Source organism: Hermetia illucens, chromosome 4 (assembly GCF_905115235.1).
Source record: "Hermetia illucens chromosome 4, iHerIll2.2.curated.20191125, whole genome shotgun sequence".
Taxonomy (NCBI): Eukaryota; Metazoa; Arthropoda; class Insecta; order Diptera; family Stratiomyidae; genus Hermetia; species Hermetia illucens.
Window position 1 is genome coordinate 47,115,430 of NC_051852.1, and position 24,938 is coordinate 47,140,367.

Below are 24,938 nucleotides of genomic sequence, written 5' to 3' on the forward strand. Positions count from 1 at the left end.
AACGCTAACGCTTACAGTGAGTTGCAAGCTTTTACGTTGAATTTAAGGGGTAGTCTTAATTTTGACATTTGTTGAAAAGGCGAGGAGTTCGGAGGGTCGAAAGTTATTTAACGGGGCCATTCTCAGAAACTACCCATCCGAAAAATATGAAAAAAATCAAGAGGCTGCCACTATATGATGGTTAGGCTCCGAAATACCCTCCACATCGATATCCCTTCAGATAAAGTTAATAATAGCATATTACTATAGTTTTCAGTAATTAGCTGCAGAACCCACCTTAAGTTCATCCTAGCACCACAGCAATGTAGGCTACAATATAGAAGCTTGGTGCAAATTGCACTATTACTAACAAAGTTATAATAGGTCAAAATTGATTGATTCTTTGGAAATTCAAGATTTTAAATGTCAATATCACCCGACACCCGAAAGTGAACATTCTTCTTCTCACATAGTATATGCGTATATTACGTTACATACTAATGGGACAAATTCAGTTTCAAATGTCTTTATAAAGAAAATACACAAAACCTTTTATACCTGAAGCGTTCAGCGTTTCCCGACTTGTTTTAAGTTACGGGGTCTGCCTTTTTAAACATCGTAGTGTGGCGAAGCGCGCAATTTTCATGGCAAACGCACTAAATTTCGTTGTTAAAATATATAAACGTGAAATATAAAACAGTTAACAGGAAGCGGGTCGTTTATGAGAGTTACAATATATGACAGGCTTCAGCGAGCGTCCTGCCACTTGAATTTGGGGTGTTGTGACTATGCTGGGTGCCTATAACCTCCTATCTCTGTTAATCGAGAGATAATTGTTGGGTTTTTTTTCTATGGTACGAGGTAGATGAAGATTTTGGGAGTATATTAACATGACAGGGGTTGTTCAAGTTTCTCTATTGGTACCTCTTTGTGCTGTCAGGATAGCAACGGTGACTAATTTAAAGCCGATCGGACAGTGACCAGAGTTTCAAGCGGAACAACACAAAATATCAAATTATGGTTACGGATCTTCAAGCTGATACTGGTGAAATGGCGACTACAAAATCAAGGTTAATTTTCAAAGGTATTTGGATTAGCATTAGTGGAAATTGCAACGGGCTAGTGTATGGTCCCACGCTTCTGACTGCCTATACACACTGCTATATGTGGGTTTTGCTCAGACTGTAATAGCAATGGAGGTTTAAGGATAACCAGAATGACTATTCGGGTTAGTCGAGGGCAGAGGTATCCCAAAAACCTTATCTGCAGTTTTACTCAAGTGCATTATTGACATGCGCTTGCACGCCTCTCTATTTAATTACACTGAAACGCGAGACCATACCAAAACCTAAGTTACAAAAAACGGGAAATATTGTGAAAACGCATGCGAAATTTAATTTGGAAAATTTAAAATAAGAGGGGGGGGGGAATTGAGTTGACAACGCGCATGGAGTGGGAAACCTCGTGCGCTAAATGCTGCGATAGAAAAGGAAGATCTATAGTTGATCATATCCTTGGGATCACAAGGAAACGCGGCTTTGGGTCCCCCACCCTATCTTGTCATCCTCTGGGGATATTCATTGAGGATGCCCAACATTTGTTTTGCGAGTTCCGTGGGGGTTAGGGAAAGTGGAAGCAAGTATCCTGAAATAAAAGAGTCCATTTGACAATACAAAATAAAATCTTCATTTGAGAGCAAATCTAATTCATACAAGAGGATAAGGAAAGTATTAAGTGGATAACGAAGATAAAGAACAAAAAAAAATGGAAAAACTGGATACAAAATAAGGGAGCTAGAATGAAAATAATCATTAAGAGTAAATACGAAATAGAAATTAAATAATAAAGGAAAAAAAATTTAAATAAATGAAAAGAATTTAAAGAAAATGAAAAGAAAGAAAAAAGGAAAATAATCAGTATTGGAACACTTACGTAAACGGGTACAATTTCCTGATAAGCTCGTCCAGAACCATGTGTATTTGCATCCTAGGATAGAAAAAAAATATTATTATTTTATTGCCTAAGTATGAATCATGAGTCATTTTCGTTCCAACTAAACACCTCCGCATCACCAGAAAACTAGCCTGGAACCATTATTTCGGGCTAGCTTCCCCTCCTTCCCGTCTTAGAATGCTTCAAGTCTGAAGGGTAGGGGGGGGGGGATGGTGGCGGAGGAGAAGACGAAGAGAATTTTTAGTATGAAGTACCCTCTCCTATGCGACTCCTACACCGCCCGAGCTATATTTTCTCCGCAACAAGAAAAAGCCGAACGTAATGCGCAATACAGCTCTTCAATATCTTTTGATTGTCAGAAGAGAGCTCCCCTTTCCTTCCCAACCCACCTTCCACAAGAAAAAAAAAGATATGATTGGCGTCAATAGTCTTACAAGATTATACGTTATCTCCTGCTAGACGTACAATTCCCAATGCTTGCCTTTAGCCTACTTGAGGTGGAAAGTCCAGCTGCAGCGTTGTCTGGTGCAAAAATATGCCAAGTCTACATTGCACCTGTTCAAAAGGTCACAGCCAGACACAACATCATCTGCATAATCGACTAGGCGGGATTCTTCTGGAACCTTGAATCTTAGCAGACTAAGAGTAGCTGACATTAACCCTGGTTTTTTATTTAAATTACATCTTTATTTGTGCAAATAAAGGGAAGTGAAGGTAATTTCTTTCATTTTGCCCATCAACTTCATTCAGCTATTAACTTCGTAAACGCAACCTGGAGATACCTAGCAAATCGTTCATATGGCTTTGCGTTAGCTTCCGAGTCATGTAGAAAACTGATGCTGTTTCCTTTACTGCTGCACTGGAAAGTCTCAGAGGCATCAGGTCTTAAATCGAATTAATATTTCTTAAGCTCTGCGAGTTTGTCAGCATAGAACTATAATAGACCGCAAACTTCAGCGTCACTATATCGCTGTGTGCAGTCAACGGACACTTGATGACATTCTTCTAAATGTCATAGTGGTTTTGACCGCCTTTTCACAAAACAATTATGGATACCTTTTAAGCTAAACTTTGTATCAACTGTCTATCGACTTCTACCAATCGTTTCCAGTCAGGAATTCATTATTTTGAGCGCTGCCTGCAGCGATCATAACATCTACAAAGCCGAAATTGGTAGCCTATTAATGAATGACGGTGCCAAAGTAATGAACCTACGGTCGAACATTGCGGCACCCTCCTATGACTGTACTCTCTGGGCATACTGCCCATCCGGGACCAGAGGGGCGTCTCCAGAAGGTAACTCTTCACCAGCGACAGTAAGTACTCGAGTGGGACATACATATGTATTTGAAGCGCATTTGGCATTTAGTACTCATAAAGGTCACTGTCAGTCAAGGACTGACAGATTGGTACAAAATATTCAGATTACCAATTAAGGCTGCAAAATAAAGAAAATTAACTTTGAGAACTGGCAAATTTGTGCGAATTAGACGAAAATACGAGTGTTTGAAGTACGAATTATCGGGATTCCACTGTATTACCTTTTCAAGCTGTTTACGTACGATTCAACCTTTGATTGACTACAGATGGTGAGAATTGTAAAACTTAGTTTCTGCCTATCCCGTAAATGTGCGTCAGCTGGGTAAGAAACTTCAGATTCCTATAAAAATGCCAACTGTTTGTTCCAACCTATTTTTAATAGGACAGAGAAATGTATTAGAAAAAAATATTTATGTATACTTCTAAAAGTCATCCAAAATAGCCTCCTTGTTATTCAATTAGCGAAATTGGCAAGAAAACAAAGAACATTTTTGAAGTCACCTCGAGCATTAGGCTGACTTTGCCCGATACAACTTCTCAGGAATCAAGAAAGAAATACTTTAAGTGACTGGTGTCCTTTTTCCTCCGGAGTGTGACAATTATGACATGAACCATACAAACGTAGTGAATGCTGCTTATTTTCGAAACAAATCTTTTAATAGGCAATAAGCAATAATCTGCAACCCAGCCTATGTAAAAGATTAAGATATTACGTACAGTGCGTGTTTGTTCCCAATCACCAAAGTGACCAGTTCGCGGCAAAGCGATCGGATTTCACTAACAGCCATTGTGAATTGAAAAGACTAGTTGAATGATGTAGCTGCAATCATGTTAGTACCAAGGGAATACGAAGCTCCAATGCCGATTTAATAATAGAGAACTGTCACTCGTTATGTTCTTTGAAAATGCCTCTAGTATATCTATGATATTAATATCGTGCTAGCTATATCTTCTTGGTTGTTAGGTTGGCAAGGAGGTTGTAAATAATAGAAAAAATGTTGTTCCGTATTTCCCGAATCCAGATTTTATATTGAAACAGAGCCACACTTATTATAAACGGTAAATTATACTATTATAAATTAAATTTATAATAGATTCAAAACACCTAGCGAGAACATTCTGGGTACTATACACATGATATGATGAATAAAAATCGCTCGGGAATCAAGCTAACTATGCCATTATAAGACTTTTTCCAGCTGCGCTATTCGGCAGATTTTGACAGCTTGAAGACCTTTCCTAAACGTTCAAACTGTTCAATGAAGAGAACGCTACCAATGCGTGCTCATCTTAAGTCTGAAGAAGTTGGACAACTGACCAACTGAAATGCAGCGTCGTCTCCCTATCTCTCATATTGGGGATAAATACCTCAGTTTTGCCAAAGCTTAAAAAATCAATGCTCCGGTAGGAGTCATATTCAGATATTCGTTGGCTATCCTGAAGAGACTGCAATCGCAAATAGATCAAAAACATTAAACCGTTGAGAACGTTCTTTGTGTAATCGAAAACAGATAAGCAACACATTCGGAGGAAAAAGTGCTACTTTAATATCTGGTCTCGTATGCAAGTTTAATCAATCGTCGCCTAAAGACGCTCATTGGGTCCTGAAATACTACCTTAGAGCCAGAAGGTTCACTGTAAAATATAGAGCGGAGACAATTCGCGCAAACCTAAAATGAATGATGAGCCAGGCTACGTCGAGGTCGTTACCATGGTTCTCCGTTGCACATATAATACATGACATTTCTTCCTAATTGTTAGGGCCTTCTAAGTCAGGATTTAAGAATACTCTCTAAAGTTTTCCCTGTTCATCGTAAAAGGCGATTAAAAGAGATAGAAATCTGTGGGCTAAAAACCCGGAAATTTCGAAACTTTATGGCTACTGAAAAGTCAACAAAACCTCGGATAGTAATTGACCTCCCGGCAACGACCTTCGCATATTGAGAACGAACTATGATTGGTTTTTGGAATGTGGGCACGATCCTCAACAACGGTATTGAGGCTGCCAAGAATGCTCGCTTTCTCCAACTCGAGCGAGAATTTCAACAGTATAAGCGGGTCATTCTTGGCTTAAACGGAATAGGATATCTGAACTTTGAACATTACTTCTCTTCCTCTTGCGGCAATTTGTTTTGTATTCTGGAAAGCCGAATGGCACAGAGGCGAATCCGGTCTCGGGTGGCTTCTGACGGCTACCGAAAGGTATGCTCTCTTTACTTGGGAGGTGGATTCTGACAGGAGAATCATAATGGTACACTGCTTTGCATCAACGGAAATTTCCGACATATTGGAGAAGGATAATTTCGCGAGCAATTACACGCAGTTCAGGAGAGGCTTTATAAAGGTGACATTGTAATTGTGATGGGTAAACCGAATTCTAAGTGAGATCTGGCAACACTGTGCTTGGACATGTCCTGGTGAAGAACGGTATTGGTGACCGTAACGACATTGTTGGGACGTTTGTACTCTGTTGTCTGCAGCTTCCACCGCCTCGTTATGGGTGGCATTTTTTGGAACAAAGAGTTTGCCGTAAGGTCAGTTGGATTTTGGCTGGCCAACATAATACAAACAATCAGATTGATCACTTTGTAATCAGCAGTTGATTTATGAATTTTGGTTGGTGAGCTGCGACCCCCAAGTTCAACATCAACCTTATGATGCACTGAGTAACCTGCTTTAGAATATCGATGACCATGTCAAAATATAGCTCTTTTCGAGTGTGCTACACAGATTGTCGGCCATAAGGTCTGGCTAACTGCAGACCAGTGGGCCGGATCGGTGCACGTAAGGAGTTAAAGGCTCTATTGGCCGATGTGAGTGACGTTCAGTACGGAGCGAAATCCTCATTAGAGAGCAGGCTGGTTTCCCTCCCACTCCACCTGTATTGACCACGTTACGGATCATTTTCGAACACCGCGTGGACTTTAAATCTTGCATGCTCTTTATCAATTTCGAGGAAGCTTTCGGTTTCGTGAACAAAGAGCGTACCTGTTGTGCACTTCACAAGAGGGATGCTAACAGCCATTTTCAGAGCGGCATATGATAGCAGAAAATGTCACGTGCTGCAATGGGGTGAAATCCCAGATAAATTTGATGTCCAAAGCTGATCATTCGAAAAGTTTAGATGGTTGCTGTCCATGCAAACGACTTTGCAAGAAATTCCTGGATCAGTTACAATTCTGACAACTGAAAATTACAAGTTATTAGTATTAGTTATTATCTAATTATTAGTTAGTTATTAGTTATTAGTATTAGTTATTGTCTAATGTCAAAGGTGCTCAGAGGTGGCAGCAACCCTGTCGGCCAAACAGAAACCAAATGGTCGAGGAGAACTTCCATAGCGGTGGCACCGGGAGATGCTGCATTCACATTTGTCTTGCCGGCCTAATCGGGGCGATCAGACCCGAGTCTGCACGGGGACTCATCAGAAGTGGCAAATTGGTCACGAAACCTCACCAAGGGTATGCTGGTACCATGGGAACCGAGATAGCCCCTGGACTCTCATACTACGGGTGAACTCCCATTCTATGTGAGTACAGCTCGGTTGTTTGCGGTTGCCCCCTAGTGGGAGCTTCATGGCCGTTGTGGTTATGGTCAAGCGAGAAGAGACCTTCGGGATTCGGCGTGGTGTTGCGTTTCAACACGGGTGCCGTACTCCTTAGTTCGGTAGAGGTTCAGGTAGGTCTTGCATCCACCAGTATGAATGCTAAGCCATGCACTTGGTATAGACTGGTATCGTTGTTGCTTGTCTCAGCGGGGCTCTGATGTGTGGTCACAAAATCAATCCGTGTCTTAAGAAGACCGTAGGATTAAGTCATCCAGACAGGTGCTCACGTTAAACCCTCAAAGACTTAACTGTCTAATGTCAGAACATACTTATGACACGATGCAGTTATGAAATGATGATACCTTCAAGCCTTTGCGTAACAGTAGTGGCCGTTTTAAATGTACTACTCTAGTTTAGTAGTACTGAGAAAACACTAGGCCAAAACAGCCTCAACTTGATGTTCTGATAGTTTGTTCACAAATTTTCAATAAAACAGCGAAGCCGGATTTAATGTCTTTGCTGTGGCGAAACAGCGCTACCTAGCCATATAAATTGTTCGACGCCTCTAATTTAATGCCCACTTATGCAAATTGGAATGGTGCAAGGACCCGTCAGACGGAGAACCATTATTTTGTCGATGTTTGTCTTCAGTTCTAACGGTACGCCTCCAGTTCCAGAGCCACTTGATCAAAATCTATAACTCGGTGAGAACAAGCAAATATCATCAGCGTAATCGATGAGGAAGGTCACCGATAACGACGAGAAAAGGCTAAGAAGGCAACAAACAACCCTGGCGAATACCGGGATGCCGCTTAAAGATTTTACTTTCGTGTAGTGTATCGCATTTTAGACCACCATTTGTCACTCTAATAATAACTGTTCGTTTTTTCCGAAATGCTCCTTCAGCGTAGAGCGTATTAAGATGGTTTGGAGAGAGAATCCAGAGCGGACACCTACTTGCTCTCTATTGACGAACTAGTCCCTGGTACGTTCCAGGATAATTTAGCTTAATCTCCTCACGAAAGGAGGAAGCACGCAAACAACTCTCCAATTTCCGTACAAAGATCTCTCTCCCAAGATTGACGAATAAGTATAAGTAACAGCTCTGCAAAAACCGCGGGTGTTGCACGGAAAATTTCCCCAGGGAGACTATTATGGCTGCTAGCTTTACTCGACTTGAGCGTTTCGGTGGCAAGGACAATTTCGCTTCTATTTGGAGGAGCATGTTACGGTGGTTTGCTTTATCATCTCTCATATCACAAAAGGTGGAACTTCATTGGATGTTATATGATTGAAAATCGTGGTGAAGGGGCTACAAAAGACAGATGTAGTGTTAATGATGGTCCAATATGCTGTAGAATTTATATATACATATTTTATAATTGAGATTTTTCTCCGATAACCACGCTTTATCGACGCTGCCATGCACCAAACGAGGACCAAAAAACCATTTGGTCCGGTCCAACATCAAGTGGGTGTGGACTTAGGATCCCTCACTATCCTAAGCAATAATTTAGCTTTAGCCTAGCTTAGGCTCAAACTGTTGGCGATTTCACTTGGATATAATTCGCATCCTTGTCGTATTTTTGCCAATATATACCCGCAAAGGAGCGTTTTCCATCTGTTGCCACTTAGAGTCACGCTGCTCCCAGGGCAGAGGTGAGGGAGCGTCTGATGAACTGCCTCTGCCCTGGACGAAACCGTTAGTCTCTATTTTTCGATTCAATTCTCCAGTAACAAATTTCGCATGGATGACTGAAACCTGGCTGAATTAGAAAAACATTATACTCTGAACTTATCGGAGGGTACTTAGGACTGCATTGAGTAAGGCTACTGACGCAGCTAAGTCTCCTTTCTGAACTGATGTAATCTGCTCCTCCTCTACTTCCCCAAAGACTCTACCGCCTTACAGAGACAGAGAGACCGTCCAAAGCATTGTGCTTCGATTACGTACTTTGTATACTACCATTATCTCTCGCATTTGAATCAAGTGTTTTTGGGCAGACTACTGTAATCTTCTTAACTAGTCGACAACGACCTCGTCTTTCTACTAGTCTTCCTTTACTCAATATCATCTCCTCTTACTGTTATCTATTATTCACTTGTTCTGCTATTCATTTCGACTTCATCAGGAAATAGTTGCATCACAGCCTCCATCTTGTTCTTCCCAACCTGGCTGATCTGCATTACTCATTTCTTGAATTCGATTCACAAATCGATTTTCTCTTTGGATTTTCAATAACCAACTGAGTTCGCATCAATAATTCGTTAGCACGCGATCAAACTATAATATCGCAACCTGCATTCTAGTTGTTCTTCCCCTTTTGCTAAACGCTTCCGCTTGCAACCATTCTGGTTGACTACAAACATTCGAAACAAACTTTGCCTGAAATATGCGACAAGGAAAGTGTTTCAAACTTCCAGAAATCTGTCCAAATATTTCTCATCTCAAAGATCCCCAGTCTTCATTCATTAAAAATATCACAGAAACTGTCCCTTAGGTCAACATATAGCAATTATTATCATTCTGTTAAGGGAAAGTCGCACCGCGCCCTTGAAGAACTATTGTGCCCGTTTAACTGGTTATAGTGTACCTATTGATCATAGTATCTCAAGCAGACCGTTAGGAACTTTAGTACGTTCCCTACTTCCAGATCTTTCAGCTCTGGTATTAAGTGTTCTCCCAGATGCCTCGACCTACTTAAGTGCCGGATACTGCCCCAGGACGTTTATTGAGGTTTCGTCATCCTCCTCACAAAACATGCAGGCAGTGTCCGTAGGTATCCCTAGCTTCCCTAGGTAATAGTTCAGCCGACAATGACCAGTGAGAATTCCCACTATGATTCGGAGGTTCTTTTTGATCAGGTTTCAGCAATGCTTTGTGCGTATGGGTTCGTATCCCCCAATAAGCACCCTGGATTGCTCAATCGCTGCTAGGCCCGCCCAGTATAGTTCCCTCAACCGTTGCTCTTCATTTTTTACTGTCATAGCCATACTTTAAGTAACAAACGAAAAGAAGCAAATCAATGCAAGTCAAAAATCATGAAGGTATACACAAACTGTTTCAAAATTATCCTTTTTTGCCAAAGCAGCGGTTGGAAATCACTATCCTGGCCATGATAACCAAAGCTAGACGATTGTCTTTAGGGGTACTTAATTTCCCTTAATTCCCGTATTGAATGTATGATACTTCAAAATTTTTATCTTTTTTTCCAGGATTTTCGCAACTTAAGTCATCATTTGGATCAAGTGCATCCTGTATGGGAGGTAAGTAAACCTTTTTAGCATTGCATAGTTTCTGGCGATAATTTTAAGCAAATCCTATTTGCACGCTTGCTCCACTACAACCACAAATAAGCCAAAAGCCCTTCGAATTAACATTCGAGCACCGAATGAAAACTACGAAGATGTCTTTGAATCTTATGGGTCTGAACTGGGACACTTTCACACAGTAAATTAGCATTTAGCAGAACTAATAAGACCCTCATTGACGGTTTATTTCAAATAATTTGTGAAGGGTTAAAAAAATCAGAAAAAAAATTCTAGAGACCCTTTCCATAGCTACATCAATCTGACTATTTCATATTGCATCACCATGAAAATTCCTCCTGTAGAGTCAAAACAAAAGGATTTTGAAGTGCATTTACTGCGGTAACCTAACAACCTTATCCTGCGTTCATTTACTGGAAATTCAACAGCCAAGAATAATAGCAGCAACATGAGCAACAACAAGTGCGATTCAAAACAGTCCGGGAACATAATATGGCAAAACCATTGAATTCTACCTTATTTTGCTTCCATGGGATCAGTACGAAAGCGAGAGGGACGGCATTTTTCAAGATGGCGTCGAGTGCCCGTTACTTACTACATTTGGCATAGCCTAGGTAACCCATCAACAATAAATCATATATAATGGTAAATTGCCAGGAGCAACATCAACTTATAGCGAGTACCATTGCTGCCATGTTCATTCGGGGAGGAAAAGTGATGAGAAAAAAATCGGAAAAGAAAGAAAAACAATCCTTAAAAAAGTCCACATACTACAAAGACCAGAAAAGTTGCAGAAGTGAATGACTTCAATTTAGTTGGGGATTATTGTTTATTTTTGAGGCTTGTTTGTTCCTTTTGTTGTAAGATCAAGTGAGTCGGGTTGAGTTACTTTGAGGAAGGTCAGGACTACACCGGGATAGTTGTACATGATTGGGTCGTGGAATTTAAAGGGCGGATACCGCTACATGTAGTATTTTTTGTAAAATAGTAAATTAATTTTACTTTTCTTCAAAGAAAAAATTTCCTTGTATTTTCGTGTAATCTGAATCAAACATAAAATAATGTGCAACTGAATGTTAAGAAAATTTCAAAATCTTATGAAGTTTGTGTCCCGCGTTACCGTTTGATCATATGATTATTTCTGATTGGGTAATATTTCAAGACAAAGGGTTACGTTTTCAACTGCAAAAGGATCATCGAATAGAAATTCATTTTCTCCTAAGATAACCGGTTTTAAAACGGGCGGTATGAAATTATGTTGTAATTGTACAAGTTATGCATTAATATAAATTTCGAAGTAGGAAAAAAGTCTTTTCTGTGAAAAATTTTATTTATTTATAGGATTAACAATAAACGGAGAAAGCTTCAATTACTTATTGTATATTAGTGCATTTAGAACACAAAAGGGAAACAAAAAATTACAGTGTCAATAGCTCTACTTTTGTGAGTGGATGAAGCCAGAGGACCAAGCTTCAAACGGCAGCAGTGCACAAGGAACCTTAAAAAATATTAAGGTTGGGAACATCGTTGGGTCACGGTAATAGATTTCGGAGGCTAAAAACCTGTCTATCAATTCATTACAAATTTTGGAAAGACTGACGCATATGTCAGTCAAATATCTACAGGATTGCAGATCTGTCAGGTTAAGAACAGCCAGACGTTCAGGATATGACAAGTAGGGAACGTTCTTTTTAAAGGTTAGGAATCGAGTAAATTCCTTTGTACAGATTCGATTGCACAATTATGGTTAGAGAATCACACCACCGAAGCTTATTAAAGAATATAATGGACGAAGGATTTATAAAGAATGGCCACCATAAATTGGTAGGAGAAACGAAGGATAAAGCCGGACATTTTGGAAGCGAGACTAAGTATATCGGCGTAATGAAAATTAAATCGGAGTTTGCTGTCAAAGGTCACAATTTGATACTTGTTAGAGGCAATCACGGCTAAGGGCTTACCATCAAGATAATAAACGGGTTTCGGGGGAGAAGATTTTAGTGAATAGCATAAAGAATAGCATTTATTCACGTTAAGTGGCAACTTATTTCGAATGCGCCACTGAGATAATCTGTTAAGGTTTCACTGAAGGCTGTATTGTAGGCAAACGGACAACAGAAATTTCTTTTAAATCGTCTGCATCCCTTGAACTGCGTTTAATTGCTCTTAGAAAGCATCCATCTCCCCTATATCGGAAGTCTCCATTGGTGCATAGTATTGTACAATTATGATAGTCCTTAATCTGTAACGAAATCTTGCGGTTAGAAGTCTGACTGAAACCGGTTCCCAGGTCAAATGGCCTTGCGATAGAAGTCGGAAGCGTGCGCGCATTTCAGAAACCAATCATAGCCAAAGGTCGTTGCCGTGTTGTCAGTTTCTATCCGACGTGTTATTGACGTTTCGGTAGTAAATAAATTTCAAAATTTGCAGGTTAGTAGCCCACGAATCTCTATTCGTTTTAGTCACTTCTTACGACAAGCAGGGAAGGCTTTGAGTGTATTCCCAACTCACAGGATTAGATTAGATTTAGGTTTATTTCTGTTTTAAATCCAAACTACCATTTTTAGACTCAATATTGAAGAGAAAACAAAAGAAATTGGAACTGGAAGAGGACGGCGACGGGAAGCACTCACCGAGCTGGCCCCGGATCAAAAGCCCAAAAGAAGAGCAGCTTTATAATTCAACCAGACGTTCCTTTTAGTGAAACGAAAACTGGAGAATCAGGATTTGAACGTAATTTTCAGCAGCAAAAATAGTCAGCTTAAAATTCGTCTGGAATCAACCAAGGGGTCAGCCGACCAAAGGGCAAAGTCAGGGATCAATGGAGGTGTGTGTGCGTGTGTATGGTGAGGGAGAAGCTACAGCTTTTGAGCACTCAGGCCGTGTTGGCCCATTGTACTCGCCTCCCCCGTGTAACGGAATATTCCGGATTCGTTAACGTATCGCAGGATTTTCGTTAGTGGATGTGATGCTACCCTTCGCAACTGGAGAACATCGCCATCAAAGATCTGATGCCTGATGCACCCATAGGCGGGGCATTCACATAGGAAATGCTCTGTGGATTCCGCTTCTTCATTACATGAGGGACACGTATCATCTTCGGTAATTCCTATTCTGAATATATGCCCAGCTGGTGAATTATGGCCTGTCAGAATGTCCACAATACACCTGCAAGTCCTCCTGCTTTTCGACAGGATAAACTTTACGGTACGTATGTTCGGTTCTGGGAGGAAAAGTTTGGTGTGTCAAGCAGCATTTAGGCTCTGCCACCTGTCATTATGGGAAACTTTTTTCCAGTTTTTGAAAACAGATTTAGCCAATGCTACTGATACTCCAATTGCTGACTCCGGTCCCGGCATAGGGGAGATTGATCCCTCTTTCGCTAAAGAGTCCGAGATTTCATTTCCCTCTATGCCACAGTGACCAGGTACCCAGAGTAGTTCCATCGTATTGAATCTAGACATAGAGTTCAAACGGTTTCTGAATTCCTGAACGATTTTCGAGGTGATCAAAGGACTGCTCAATGCCCTCTACGCAGCTTGACTGTCACAGCAGATTGCGATGCGCCTGGCCTTCAACCGCTCGTCAGTCACCCAGTTTGCCACCCTTAGGATCGCATAAACTTGACGGCTTGAAAAACCGTTGCATATTGTTCCAAAGGAAAAACCCACTTCCCGTTTTTATTCGAGAGGTAGACTCCGGCTCCAGAATCCTATTCTGTTTTTGAGCCATCGGTGTAGAACTTCCGTATATCCCGCCACGCATTCCTCTGGGTCTTCCCAGTCCTCTCTACGCTTCAGGGTAACTTCATATCTTCTACCAAACAGATGTATGGGAACACGAGAATGGGAAGACATTGTAAGAACTGGATTCAGTCCTCCCAGTAATTCCTATGCTCTGTGCCCCCCACATCCGTTGTTTTTCCATAGATCTAATGGAATTAGTCTATGAGCTGCTCTCATTGTAGTGCTTTGAATAAATATATCCAGGGGCTGCAAAGTGAGTAGTGCATTCAGAGCTGCGCCAGATGCCGTGCTCATGGCACTAGTGATACCCAGACATGCAGTTCTTTGCAGTGCGGCTAGTTTACGGTGAAAACCTTTTTGTCTCACCTTAAACCACCACACTACGGATGCATATACGAACATCGGCCTAATGATGGCAACGTATATTCACATTACCACATGACGCCTGAGTCCCCATGTCGAGGCAAAGGTCCGTCTGCACAGCCCATAAGCTGTGAGAGCTCGTTTCATCTTTACCTCTACATGTTTCTTCCAAAGAAGTTTTTTATCTAGAGTGACTTCCAGATATTTCATAGTTTTTGAAAAGGCAACCCTTCAATGTCCACGAACACCCCCAACGCGTACTCACCATTCAAAGTTGCATCCTCTATCTTTGTGACCAAAGAATGAAGAGCAGACTCACAGGACTTTCCACGTTGGTACGCATGTTGGTTTTCACTAAGTGGGTGTGATGTAAGTACGTTTCCACGAATGTGACGCTCCACCAGTCTCTCCAAACCTTTCAGCAAGAATGAAGTCAAGCTGATCTGTCTGAAGTTCTTTGGATTAGAATAGTCATCTTCCCCAGGTTTCGGTATGAAAACTACCTTAACCTGTTGCCAAGAAGAAGGCACGTAGCCCAGAGCAAGACATCCTCGAAAAATATTTCTTAGAGGTCCCTATAAATGTTCCATACTCTCCTTTAGCATTGCCGGATAGATGCCATCCATGCCAGGTGCTTTGAAATGTTCAAAGGACAGTATGGCAGCTCTCACCTTTTCATGGGTAACAACCGCTTTCGCAGTGTTCCAGTTCCTTGCAACACTTGCGTGTTGAAGGGGTTGCAAGAACCGTCAACTCTCCCGTTACCACTTTTCTCACCCGTTCTGCCGGGTGGTGTACTTCCAGGAGAATCTGTACTGAATCCAGTTTGGAGCTCGTGAAAGCACCGTCGGATTTTCTAAGAGAATCCAACTTGGCTGACTCATCCTTTTGAGGACTCTGCACAGCCTTGAAGTCTCTCTTTCGCATTCCAGTTCCTCACATTACGCTCTAAAGGAGTCTCGCTTCGAACACCTAACGAGCCTCTTATATTCACGTTGTGAGTTCCTGAAATTTAACCAGTCTTCGTTCTTGTTACTTTTGCAAGCACGGTTTAGAAGTCACCTGGTTGATTTCCTGAGTTTTCGCAGTTCTCTGTTCCACCAAGGAACCGTTTTGGCCTCGGCAAATAGGACAAGCCTCTTCATAGCACTCTAAAAGTGTGCAATTCAGAGTTTTCAATTCATCTTCCAGCATCTGTTAGGCCAATTACTTCGCTTCTTCTCGGTCCCACGAACGTAGGGGCGCACCCAGCTGAAGTGATGAAATCAAATAGCTTCTCCCCTCTTGGATTCCATTTGCTACTGCCCCAACAAATATGTTGAGCATTCGCATCGCAACCTATTAAGAGTTCGAGACCACTTGATTCTGCATACGCCACCAGATCCCTAAGCTCTTGCGTCGGTGGAGGATACAAAGAATCATAGGGTAAATAAGCGGAGGCAACTATGATGTTTTATGAATGGAGGTAGTTATAGGACAGACAAGAAGGAATGTGGAAACACGTCTGGGACAGCACCTGAAGGGACCAGAGTTGCCGGCAAAAAGGAAGTGGCAGACTTCAGGTCGAAGGTAGCGGTGGATCACACTATTTCTAAGGAGAATGTGAGACTGTTAAAATATGTAAAGGATGCAATTACTTACACGATATATAGTACAAAAAGTATAAATAGGACAATCTTGGATTTCTGTTCATATTCGAACTGAGCACTGAGGAAGGCGACAAGTAGTCACCGAAATATGCACATCTGCCAATATATATTATTATTTAACTATGTGCGATTAAGGAATCAAAACGCAAGACCTTCTCCGTCGCAAGTAGTCGTTTTTACTTGACGAATAACTATATTTCAGGAACAACTTGTTCCCTTCTTCAGTGTGGTAGGTAGATAATAGAAAGCAGTACTAGTGACGACGACGGTGTTGCGTTTTAACCCCTTAACCTTTTCGTTAGAAAGACCCCGAATACATAATGACTGCATGTGGGATCGTTGGAAACTAAATATCTACCCATTTTTCCAACCCTGCTTCTACGGGACTACAATTTATCTTTAGCTGGGATATGTCCTTAAACCAGGATGATTTTCCTTTAGCAGGTTATCTTAAATTTTAATAACTTCCTCAACTATATAATCGGGGCATATGTACACCTTCATTCTAATGTAAATTGTAGAATGTATTCTCACCGAATCGAATTAGCAAAATAGTAGGTGGCTTGAGTCCTCTGTCGTATTTTCGCACGTAGGACAATCCGAAAAATACAAACGCTGGCTAGGAGTATAGCAGCTTTGTGTCCTGTAACGAATTGTGTACGATGGCGAATTGCGGTGTGCCCATTGAAACAATTCAATAAATAACTTCGCGAATGCCGCACCTAAACTAAAGAATAATCATTGCGCATCTTCAGCCATTGACGGCAATTGCGAGAGAGAGATTCCCCGCATAAGGTCTGGTGTGAGTGCCATGTTTCTGATGCAGAATATTGATGTGCGCTCACGTGGTTGCGAGCTCAGCTGGCATATAGGATAGGAGAACATACAAAAGAAAGCAATCTAGGCGGTATCGTCACAACAATACACCAATACCACATGGATCGCTTGCCAGCTAAATACTTTGCTCCTACTCGAAAGACACAATTCACAAACTCGGCTACCTCGTGCCGATCATATAAAACTATTTTGCTGACTTATTTCTTTTCTTGATTACCTATCTCACTTGAGCATCGACAGCGTTTAGAATTAGCGGTGATAGGACCGTATTCGAATTGAGTAAAATAATGGAAAAATATTGAATTTCTTTGCCCAGGGTCGCGATTACATTTATCAAGCAACTTTTATCAACACGTGATGATGATTTTCAAAATAACAAATATAATGTCACTGGCATCAACGACCTGTAAAATAAGGGTAAGATTGTCATATAATTTTGACACTTCTCTTTTTGAAATTGTCATCTATCAACAATTATCTATATTGATTTCATACTAAAACGACAGCTAAGTACCAGCAAATTTTTGAACTATGCAGTAGAAGAGGTCAAAAGTAAATGATTTCCAATCTGTAAAATATAGAAATAACGACTGCATATACTGTTTCCCAGGCCGCTCTTAAAAATTAAAATTCTGTTTCCACACATTTACTCAATATTTTATCATTGCAGTTCTTTGGAATAATATTCATGAAACTTTAATGAAAGGATGAGGGCATATGGACGTAATAAATGACATTTTAATGGTATGATGATGATAATAGTTGAACAAAGTATCTTGGGGATAAAGGGAGAGCACCCATTTACAAAATGGTATTCCTAAGTTCACGTCTGAAGTCTTTCACATGAGCTACTAGCAATCATTTCATCTAAGGTCATTCTTAAAGTATCAAGATTCCAAATTTCAATTTCATTGCAATTTTCTGAAGTAACTTTTCCTTTTATAGTCGATTTGGACTTTTCCTTTCCAATAAGAATTTGTAAGGAATTCTCTATTATTGTCCCCAATTTGATTCAAATCTAAAGTGTTTCCTATCAAACACTACCATAGAAAAAAATTCTGTTCATTACTACATTAACCCTCTCTCGACCTCCAGTCAAAATACTTTTTCCAGCCATTTCCCTTAGTCTTCCATATAATTTACTCAAACCGTGATGTCAACTTTCCTTCTGTGAACCCAACACACTTCGCAGAAATCGTTACTGTAATCAGATCCGTTCTGTGTTGTATCAAAATATGTGCATACAACACTAATATTTAGTCCGTACACAATATTACGGACAAATGTGGATGACTGCATCTGCATCACCAAATGGACCACTTCATGAATTTCTCAGTTACTGTATATTCTTGACATTTCCTTTTGGCATGCGTTGACGATGAGATGACATCAAGTGTGAACCCAATAATCTTTTAGATAGGGTGAAAGTGGCTTTAGTGCATCGAGGAAGTAGTGTTCAACTTTTTCTATCGTGATTTTGACAGTACTTGGAAACTATTTAGTGTTAAATGTCTGAGATTATATTACAAGGTGGGAGAAAATGGGAAAATTAATTTTTGAACTATTTTTCAATTAATATAGATTAGGTGAGAACTGTTGAAAATTTGACACTATAGAAATTTTATTCATTCATTATTCTATTCTCCTCCTTGTAACTAAATTCGTTGTTATGTAGGAATGCAAATGCATTCCCCAGGTGAGTACTCAGTTTAATAATTTAATAATGAGAATTATGTTTTGAGAGAAGTACCTCGCATTAGTCAGCCCACTGAAAGTAAATTCCCAACTATGGGTTTTACCGAGCTTACCAAACAAATAATTCTAATATGTACTGTGAACAGCTCAGGGATTGAATAAAACAATTAAGTAGGCCAACATTTGTTCCTTTCAAACCGAAAGGACCCCAAAGAAGTCCTAGGGATCTAGGACACAAAATACATCCTATTCCCATATCTGATCTGCTCTCGGCATATCCCATTGTTTTTTGACCCAAAGTCAATTGTTTATAGTTCATCTACTTCTCTCCTCTGTTATCCATTTATCATTTCATAATAAAATTTTCTATAAAACAAGCACAAAATCCTGAAATCAGGTTCCGCAAATGGCTGCCAGAAAGAATTCATATATTAGCGTTCATTGTTCTGACTTTCCCTTCAGCAATTAGATCCTAAACTAAACTACTTACCTCACTCAAAGATTGAATAGCCAATCCGATTTAAGCCGCTATGACTTGCAGTCTATATTACAAACAACAAAAAAAACTCGTTTGATTATTGCGCAGTGGGCTGATTTGAAAATGATATTGTACCAGGATATCCTACTATATTCCTTCGCAAACAGAAAATTTTAGGCAATGCATTCGACAATCCGTTTTAGCCTCTAGTAATATTTCGAACGCTCTCTATATGCTTCCTTGGGAATTAGGGCTTAAGAGTACACTCAAAGTCTTCCCTGATTATTATAAAAGGCGACAAAGAAATTTGTAGGCTAGTAACCTGTAACATTTCGAAACTTTATTGCCACCGAAACAATGCCTCCGATAGGGACTGACCTCATGGCTACGTCTGTAGGCTCTTGTTAACGGACTGTGACTGGTTTCTGGAATCTGCGCACGCTCTTCGCATACGGTATCGGGGGTACCCCCCAGATTACTGACTTCCTTCAACTCGAGCGAACATAGAAGTTGCACATTCTGCGTGGAAGCGAAATAATATGGTGGGACTTTGGAGAGTACCCCTCTTCCACTTGCGCCCATATGATTTTATACTCAACTCTTGGTGTCGGATTGTTTCTGGCTGCTATCACAAGGCGCACTCTTTTGACCTGGGATCCAGTCTTTGACACACTTCTGACCGCAAGATTCTGGCTCAAGTTAAGAAACATCACAATTGTCCCGTGCTATGCGCCACCATATACTACCTACGAGCAATTACACCCAGTTTAGGAAATGCTTCCCAAAGGTGACATTGTGATCGTGATATATGATCTGAATTCCTAAATGGGCTCTGGTAGCACCTTACTCGAACATGTGATGGGGAAGTACCGTAATGATAATGGTGGGAGGTTTGTGGATTTCTGCAACATCTACCGCGTCCTCGTTGGTCAGACATTGTTCGAGCACAGAGCTTGTCATAAGGTCAGTTGGGTTTGAACTGACCTATACCGCACAAGCAGTGAGTTTGGCCACCTTGCGATCGCCAACAGATTTAGGAGTTGTCTTCTCGATGTGCATAAAAAAAGAGACTGACGTCGGTCTCGAAAGCCATCAAAATCTGATGGTATTATAATAGGTTGTTGCAAATGAAATGACCGTTTTGGTACCAAAATTTGAAACGACCGTAAAGCTTACAAAAATTTATTTATTTCGTCTAAATAGGTGCCAGTCGATTCAAAATACTTCTCCCAGCGAGATTCAAGAGCATGCATGGCAGTTTCGTAGAAGTCCAACTGTCGGATGTTGATAAATTCGTCGAAGGTAATTTTGACAGCCTCTTCGTTCCTAAATTGTTTTTCCGCCAAAAAATTAACCAAATGCTTAAAAAAGTGGTAGTCGGTTGGCGAAAGGTCCGATGAATATGGTGGATGAGTCAGAGTCTCATACTGCAATTCGTTCTGGATAATTGAGGTCATGCATTGTCGTGAAGGAGTATAACACCATCTCTGTTGACCAATCTGGGCCATTGAATTCTCAATTTTTGGTGGATTTCCTCGAGTTGGCGCAATATTTTTGTGAATTTATCGTTTCTCCAGGTGGCAAAAAGAATAGTGGATAAATCCAGCTGTAGATCACCAAGCAGTCACCATTACCTTCTTCGGATGGAGGCTCGGTTTCGGCATATGCTTCGGTGGCTCATCGGCATCTAGCCATTGTGCTGATTGGCGACGATTGTCATATAATATCCACTTTTCATCAAATGTCACTCATCATCATCATCAACGGCGCAACAACCGGTATCCGGTCTAGGCCTGCCTTAATAAGGAACTCCAGACATCCCGGTTTTGCGCCGAGGTCCACCAATTCGATATCCCTAAAAGCTGTCTGGCGTCCTGGCCCACGCCATCGCTCCATCTTAGGCAGGGTCTGCCTCGTCTTCTTTTTCTACCATAGATATTGCCCTTATAGACTCTCCGGGTGGGATCATCTTCATCCATAGGGATTAAGTGACCCGCCCACCGTAACCTCATGTTATCGCTCATAGATTTCGCCATTGTGTAGGCTACGGAATCGTCCATCCTCATGTAGGGGTGCCAAAAATCCTTCGGAAGATTCTTCTCTCGAACGCGGCCAAGAGTTCGCAATTTTTCTTGCTAAGAACCCAAGTTTCCGAGGAATACATGAGGACTGGCAAGATCATAGTCTTGTACAGTAAGAACTTTGACCCTATGGTGAGACGTTTCGAGCGGAACAGTCTGTGTAAGCTGAAATAGGCTCTGTTGGCTGACAACAACCGTGCGCGGATTTCATCATCGTAGTTGTTATCGGTTGTGATTTTCGACCCTAGATAGGAGAAATTGTCAACGGTCTCAAAGTTGTATTCTCCTATCCTTATTCTTCTTCGTGTTTGACCAGTGCGGTTTGATGTTGTTGGTTGATTCGTCTTCGGTGCTGACGTTGCCACCATATATTTTGTCTTGCCTTCATTGATGTGCAGCCCAAGATCTCGCGCCGCCTGCTCGATCTGGATGAAGGCAGTTTGAACGTCTCGGGTCGTTCTTCCCATGATGTCGATATCGTCAGCATAGGCCAGTAGTTGGATGGACTTGAAGAGGATCGTACCTCTTGCATTCACCTCAGCATCACGGATCACTTTCTCGAGGGCCAGGTTAAACGGGACGTATGATAGCGCATCCCCTTGTCGTAGACCGTTGTTGATGTCGAATGGTCTTGAGAGTGATCCTGCTGCTTTTATCTGGCCTCGCACATTGGTCAGGGTCAGCCTAGTCAGTCTTATTAATTTCGTCGGGATACCGAATTCCCTCATGGCCGTGTACAGTTTTACCTATGCTATCATAGGCGGCTTTAAAGTCGATGAACAGATGGTGCAACTGTTGTCCATATTCCAACAGTTTTTCCATCGCCTGCCGCAGAGAGAAATGTCACTATTCTGTACAAAAAGGGATCCCTTCTGTTGCGGGTGAGTAAAGAACTGCAAATTTCCATTCGAAGCGCCATGTTTTGCTCCGTAAGGGCATGCGGAACCCATTTGTCGAGCTTTTTCACCTTTCCAAGTTGTCGCAAGTGCCGGCAAATTGTCGAATAGTGTACGCCCAGTTTCTCTGCAATGTCTCTCACAGACTAACATGTGTCGGATTTGACTAACAAACGCAGCTCGTCGTTGTCAATCGATGCTCCTGGATGTCAACGTGGCTCACTTTCAAGGTTTACGTCGCCTGACCGGAATTTTTCGAACCACCGCCGTGTGGTTCGTTCGCTTACCGTATCAGCTGCAAATGGGCTGTTAATGTCCTTGGTCGCCTCCGCTGCTTTATGACCGAGTTTGAACTCATAGTATACGTTCTTGACTCTTTTCCATTCTTTTTTCCTTTCTATTCACTGTTATCACAACGATGGTCAAAACTGAAATGACTCCTTGATTAAACGTAGGAGTATTTATACTTCATTATCCCACACCAACAGCGCCAACTAGTGATGGTTCGATACAGCAAAATCGCAGCTAGCTTCACCTGATTGCCAAACCGGCCATTTCAGCCATTTCAACAACCTAATATTTTACCCCTGCTGGTATGATGCGTCCGTTCCCCCAAGTTTAACATCGACCATTTGTATGATCCAGCTATCACTTTGCAGTCGGTGAGCTCCCTTACTGATCAGGCGGCAGATACATTGCGTAATCTGCCTGAGAATTTCAATGAGCCATCAAAACTGCTGAAAATGCTCAAATGCTATATGGCAAATATACATACATGTGAATGAGCCCTGTACTGCCGAAATTGTACCAACATCATCTGTTGTAAAAAGTACCATCACTTTTTAGTCAATTCGATAATGCCCGAGGATGAGAATTATTGAGTTTATTTAAGATTTACGACTTTTCTCCAATAAAGTAAATAACAGGATCAGGTTAGAGCCACTCCAGGATTTACGACACACTGAACTGAAATTCATCTTCACTAAGTTTCGGAAATTTCGTGCCAAGGATATCGGTAATCAACTAAACGCGCTCAGTATACCTGACAATATTTTGCAGTCCAGAAAATATTTTAAATGACCCTGACAATGTTTAAGGTTTTGTGTGAAACAAATGTCTGTGTGTTATATCCGACTAACTTGGAAACGGATGAGTCTATTGCCAAAAAATTTGGCGAGGAGGTGTGGTTTGCGAATCTTTTCGCTTTTTCATTGGTAACCATCGCTCTCGGAGTGTTCCAATTCCCCTTGTAACACTGGAGTTCACGAAAGTGCCAACCGATATTCTAAGACCGACCCATCCCCTTAAAGACCCTGCACAGCCTTGAAATCTTTCTTTCAGCCTTCAGTTCCACACAGTATTTTTTAAAGGAGTCTTGCTTCGGACGATTTACAAGCTTTTTATATTCAAGCTATGAGTCTCCGAAGCTTAAATAGTCTTCATTCTTATTACTTTTACCAGTGTGATCTAGAAGTCGGTTAATTTTCAGAGCTATTGCAGTGTCCAATTCCACAAGAGAACCGTTGTAACGCTTTTGCTTCGCGTAAGCCCGTTCAAAGCAATCTAAAAGTGTATGATACAGATTTTCAACTGATCCTCTATTACCAAAATGCTGCTAAGAAGTTCATTGAAGAATTCGTTCCTCATCTTTATATAACAATCTGCTCGCCTACAATAATAATAATAATTATAATGGTTGACGCAACAATCCAAGTTGATCAGGGCCTTGAAGTGTGTTAGAACACTTCATACAAGAACGTACGGTACACGAGAGGGTTACAGTGCCCTGTAGGAGGCAATGTGGTCAGCATTGCGCTCACCCGAGATTATTACCCTGATTTGACTCAGGTACTCATTTACAGCTGAGTCGACTGGTATCCGACGTCAAATCACGATACAAATTCCACTGCCACCAGTGAACCATGACCTTCCGTACGACAGCCTTGTGTTCTAACAACTCAGCTATCCGTTTCATCCTATGGGTCGTTTGATTGTTGTTGCGTAAAAGTCACTCATCGTAGATTCCACCAGTGAGATTTGAACCGCGACCTTCCGTACGACAGGCTTATGCGCTAACCACTCAGCTATCCCAGGTTGCAATAGTGAGACTAAATTCTAAGTAACGAGGATGTGAGAGTGAGACTCTGTCTAGCACCCGCCAGTCTGTTATTAAGTCTAACATTTTGAAGTACAGATTGTTAGGTAAAATACTTGACTAATTTTTGGCCCACGAACGTAGGGGCGTATTCTACTTTTGCTGTCATCAGACCAGCTGAAGTTATAAAGTTAAATAATTTCTCTCGTTTAGGATTAGACTTTCTTCCTTCTTAACAAATACGCTGATCCGTCGTACCACATCTTATTTAGAGTTCAAGGCCACTTGATTTTGCATACACTACCAGATTCCTTAGTTCTTGTATCCGAAAAGGACATAATAATCATGGAGTAAATATGCAGTGGCTATAAATATGACTACTACGTTTCTCTTCTTGCCATTAGCCTGGTATTGTAGGATGACCACAACTGTGGGAACAAAATTGTCTCAACAAGGTTACCTTTAACGATTTTGATATCAGGAGGCAGGCTCTCGGTCTTGGTAGTCTCTCATCGAAGAAAATTCTTGACTCCTTGACTAATACAATGCCACAGATTGCCGCTCGTCTTCTTGCTGCCAGAAGATATGAAGAGGCTTTGGTATGTTGCAGATTAATTTGACTAAATTTTGCGTTTGCGGACATAAGCATTGTTTCTGCATATTAGACTAGCCACTAACTGAAAAGTCAGACCGGCTATAGTCAGGTTTCCAGTTCCTCCGCTGGAAACACGAATTTGATGAGGCCTCTGACACGACTTAATTGCTCAAAGTTGCGGATTGATTCGAAGTATTTGACTCCTCACCACTTATCCTTTGGTTCCATGTGTTTTGGACGCCCTTAGTGTAGTAGTGAATAACTACTACTGTGGCTACCCCGCCACATCAAAATTGTTTTCTGAAGGAAGGCGGCCGATCATACAACAAGATTATAACTGATAAATAATTTTTTATAAAGTGATAAGTTTGTGTTCCAGATAATTTCAATGATTTTTTAAAACATAAAATGACCACGCGGTATTCTTCTAAACG

General features: G+C 41.1%; 1 protein-coding gene across 2 annotated transcripts in view; it reads left to right on the forward strand.

The window, feature by feature from the left end:
* The window catches only part of LOC119655064, a 234,174-nt gene that overhangs the window by 61,355 nt on the left and 147,881 nt on the right, over nucleotides 1-24,938 (forward strand). For both annotated transcript variants that reach the window (XM_038060757.1, XM_038060758.1), the window contains exon 2: nucleotides 10,016-10,066. In XM_038060757.1, the coding sequence (XP_037916685.1) occupies nucleotides 10,016-10,066 (51 nt within the window). The remainder of the gene's footprint in view (nucleotides 1-10,015; nucleotides 10,067-24,938) is intronic.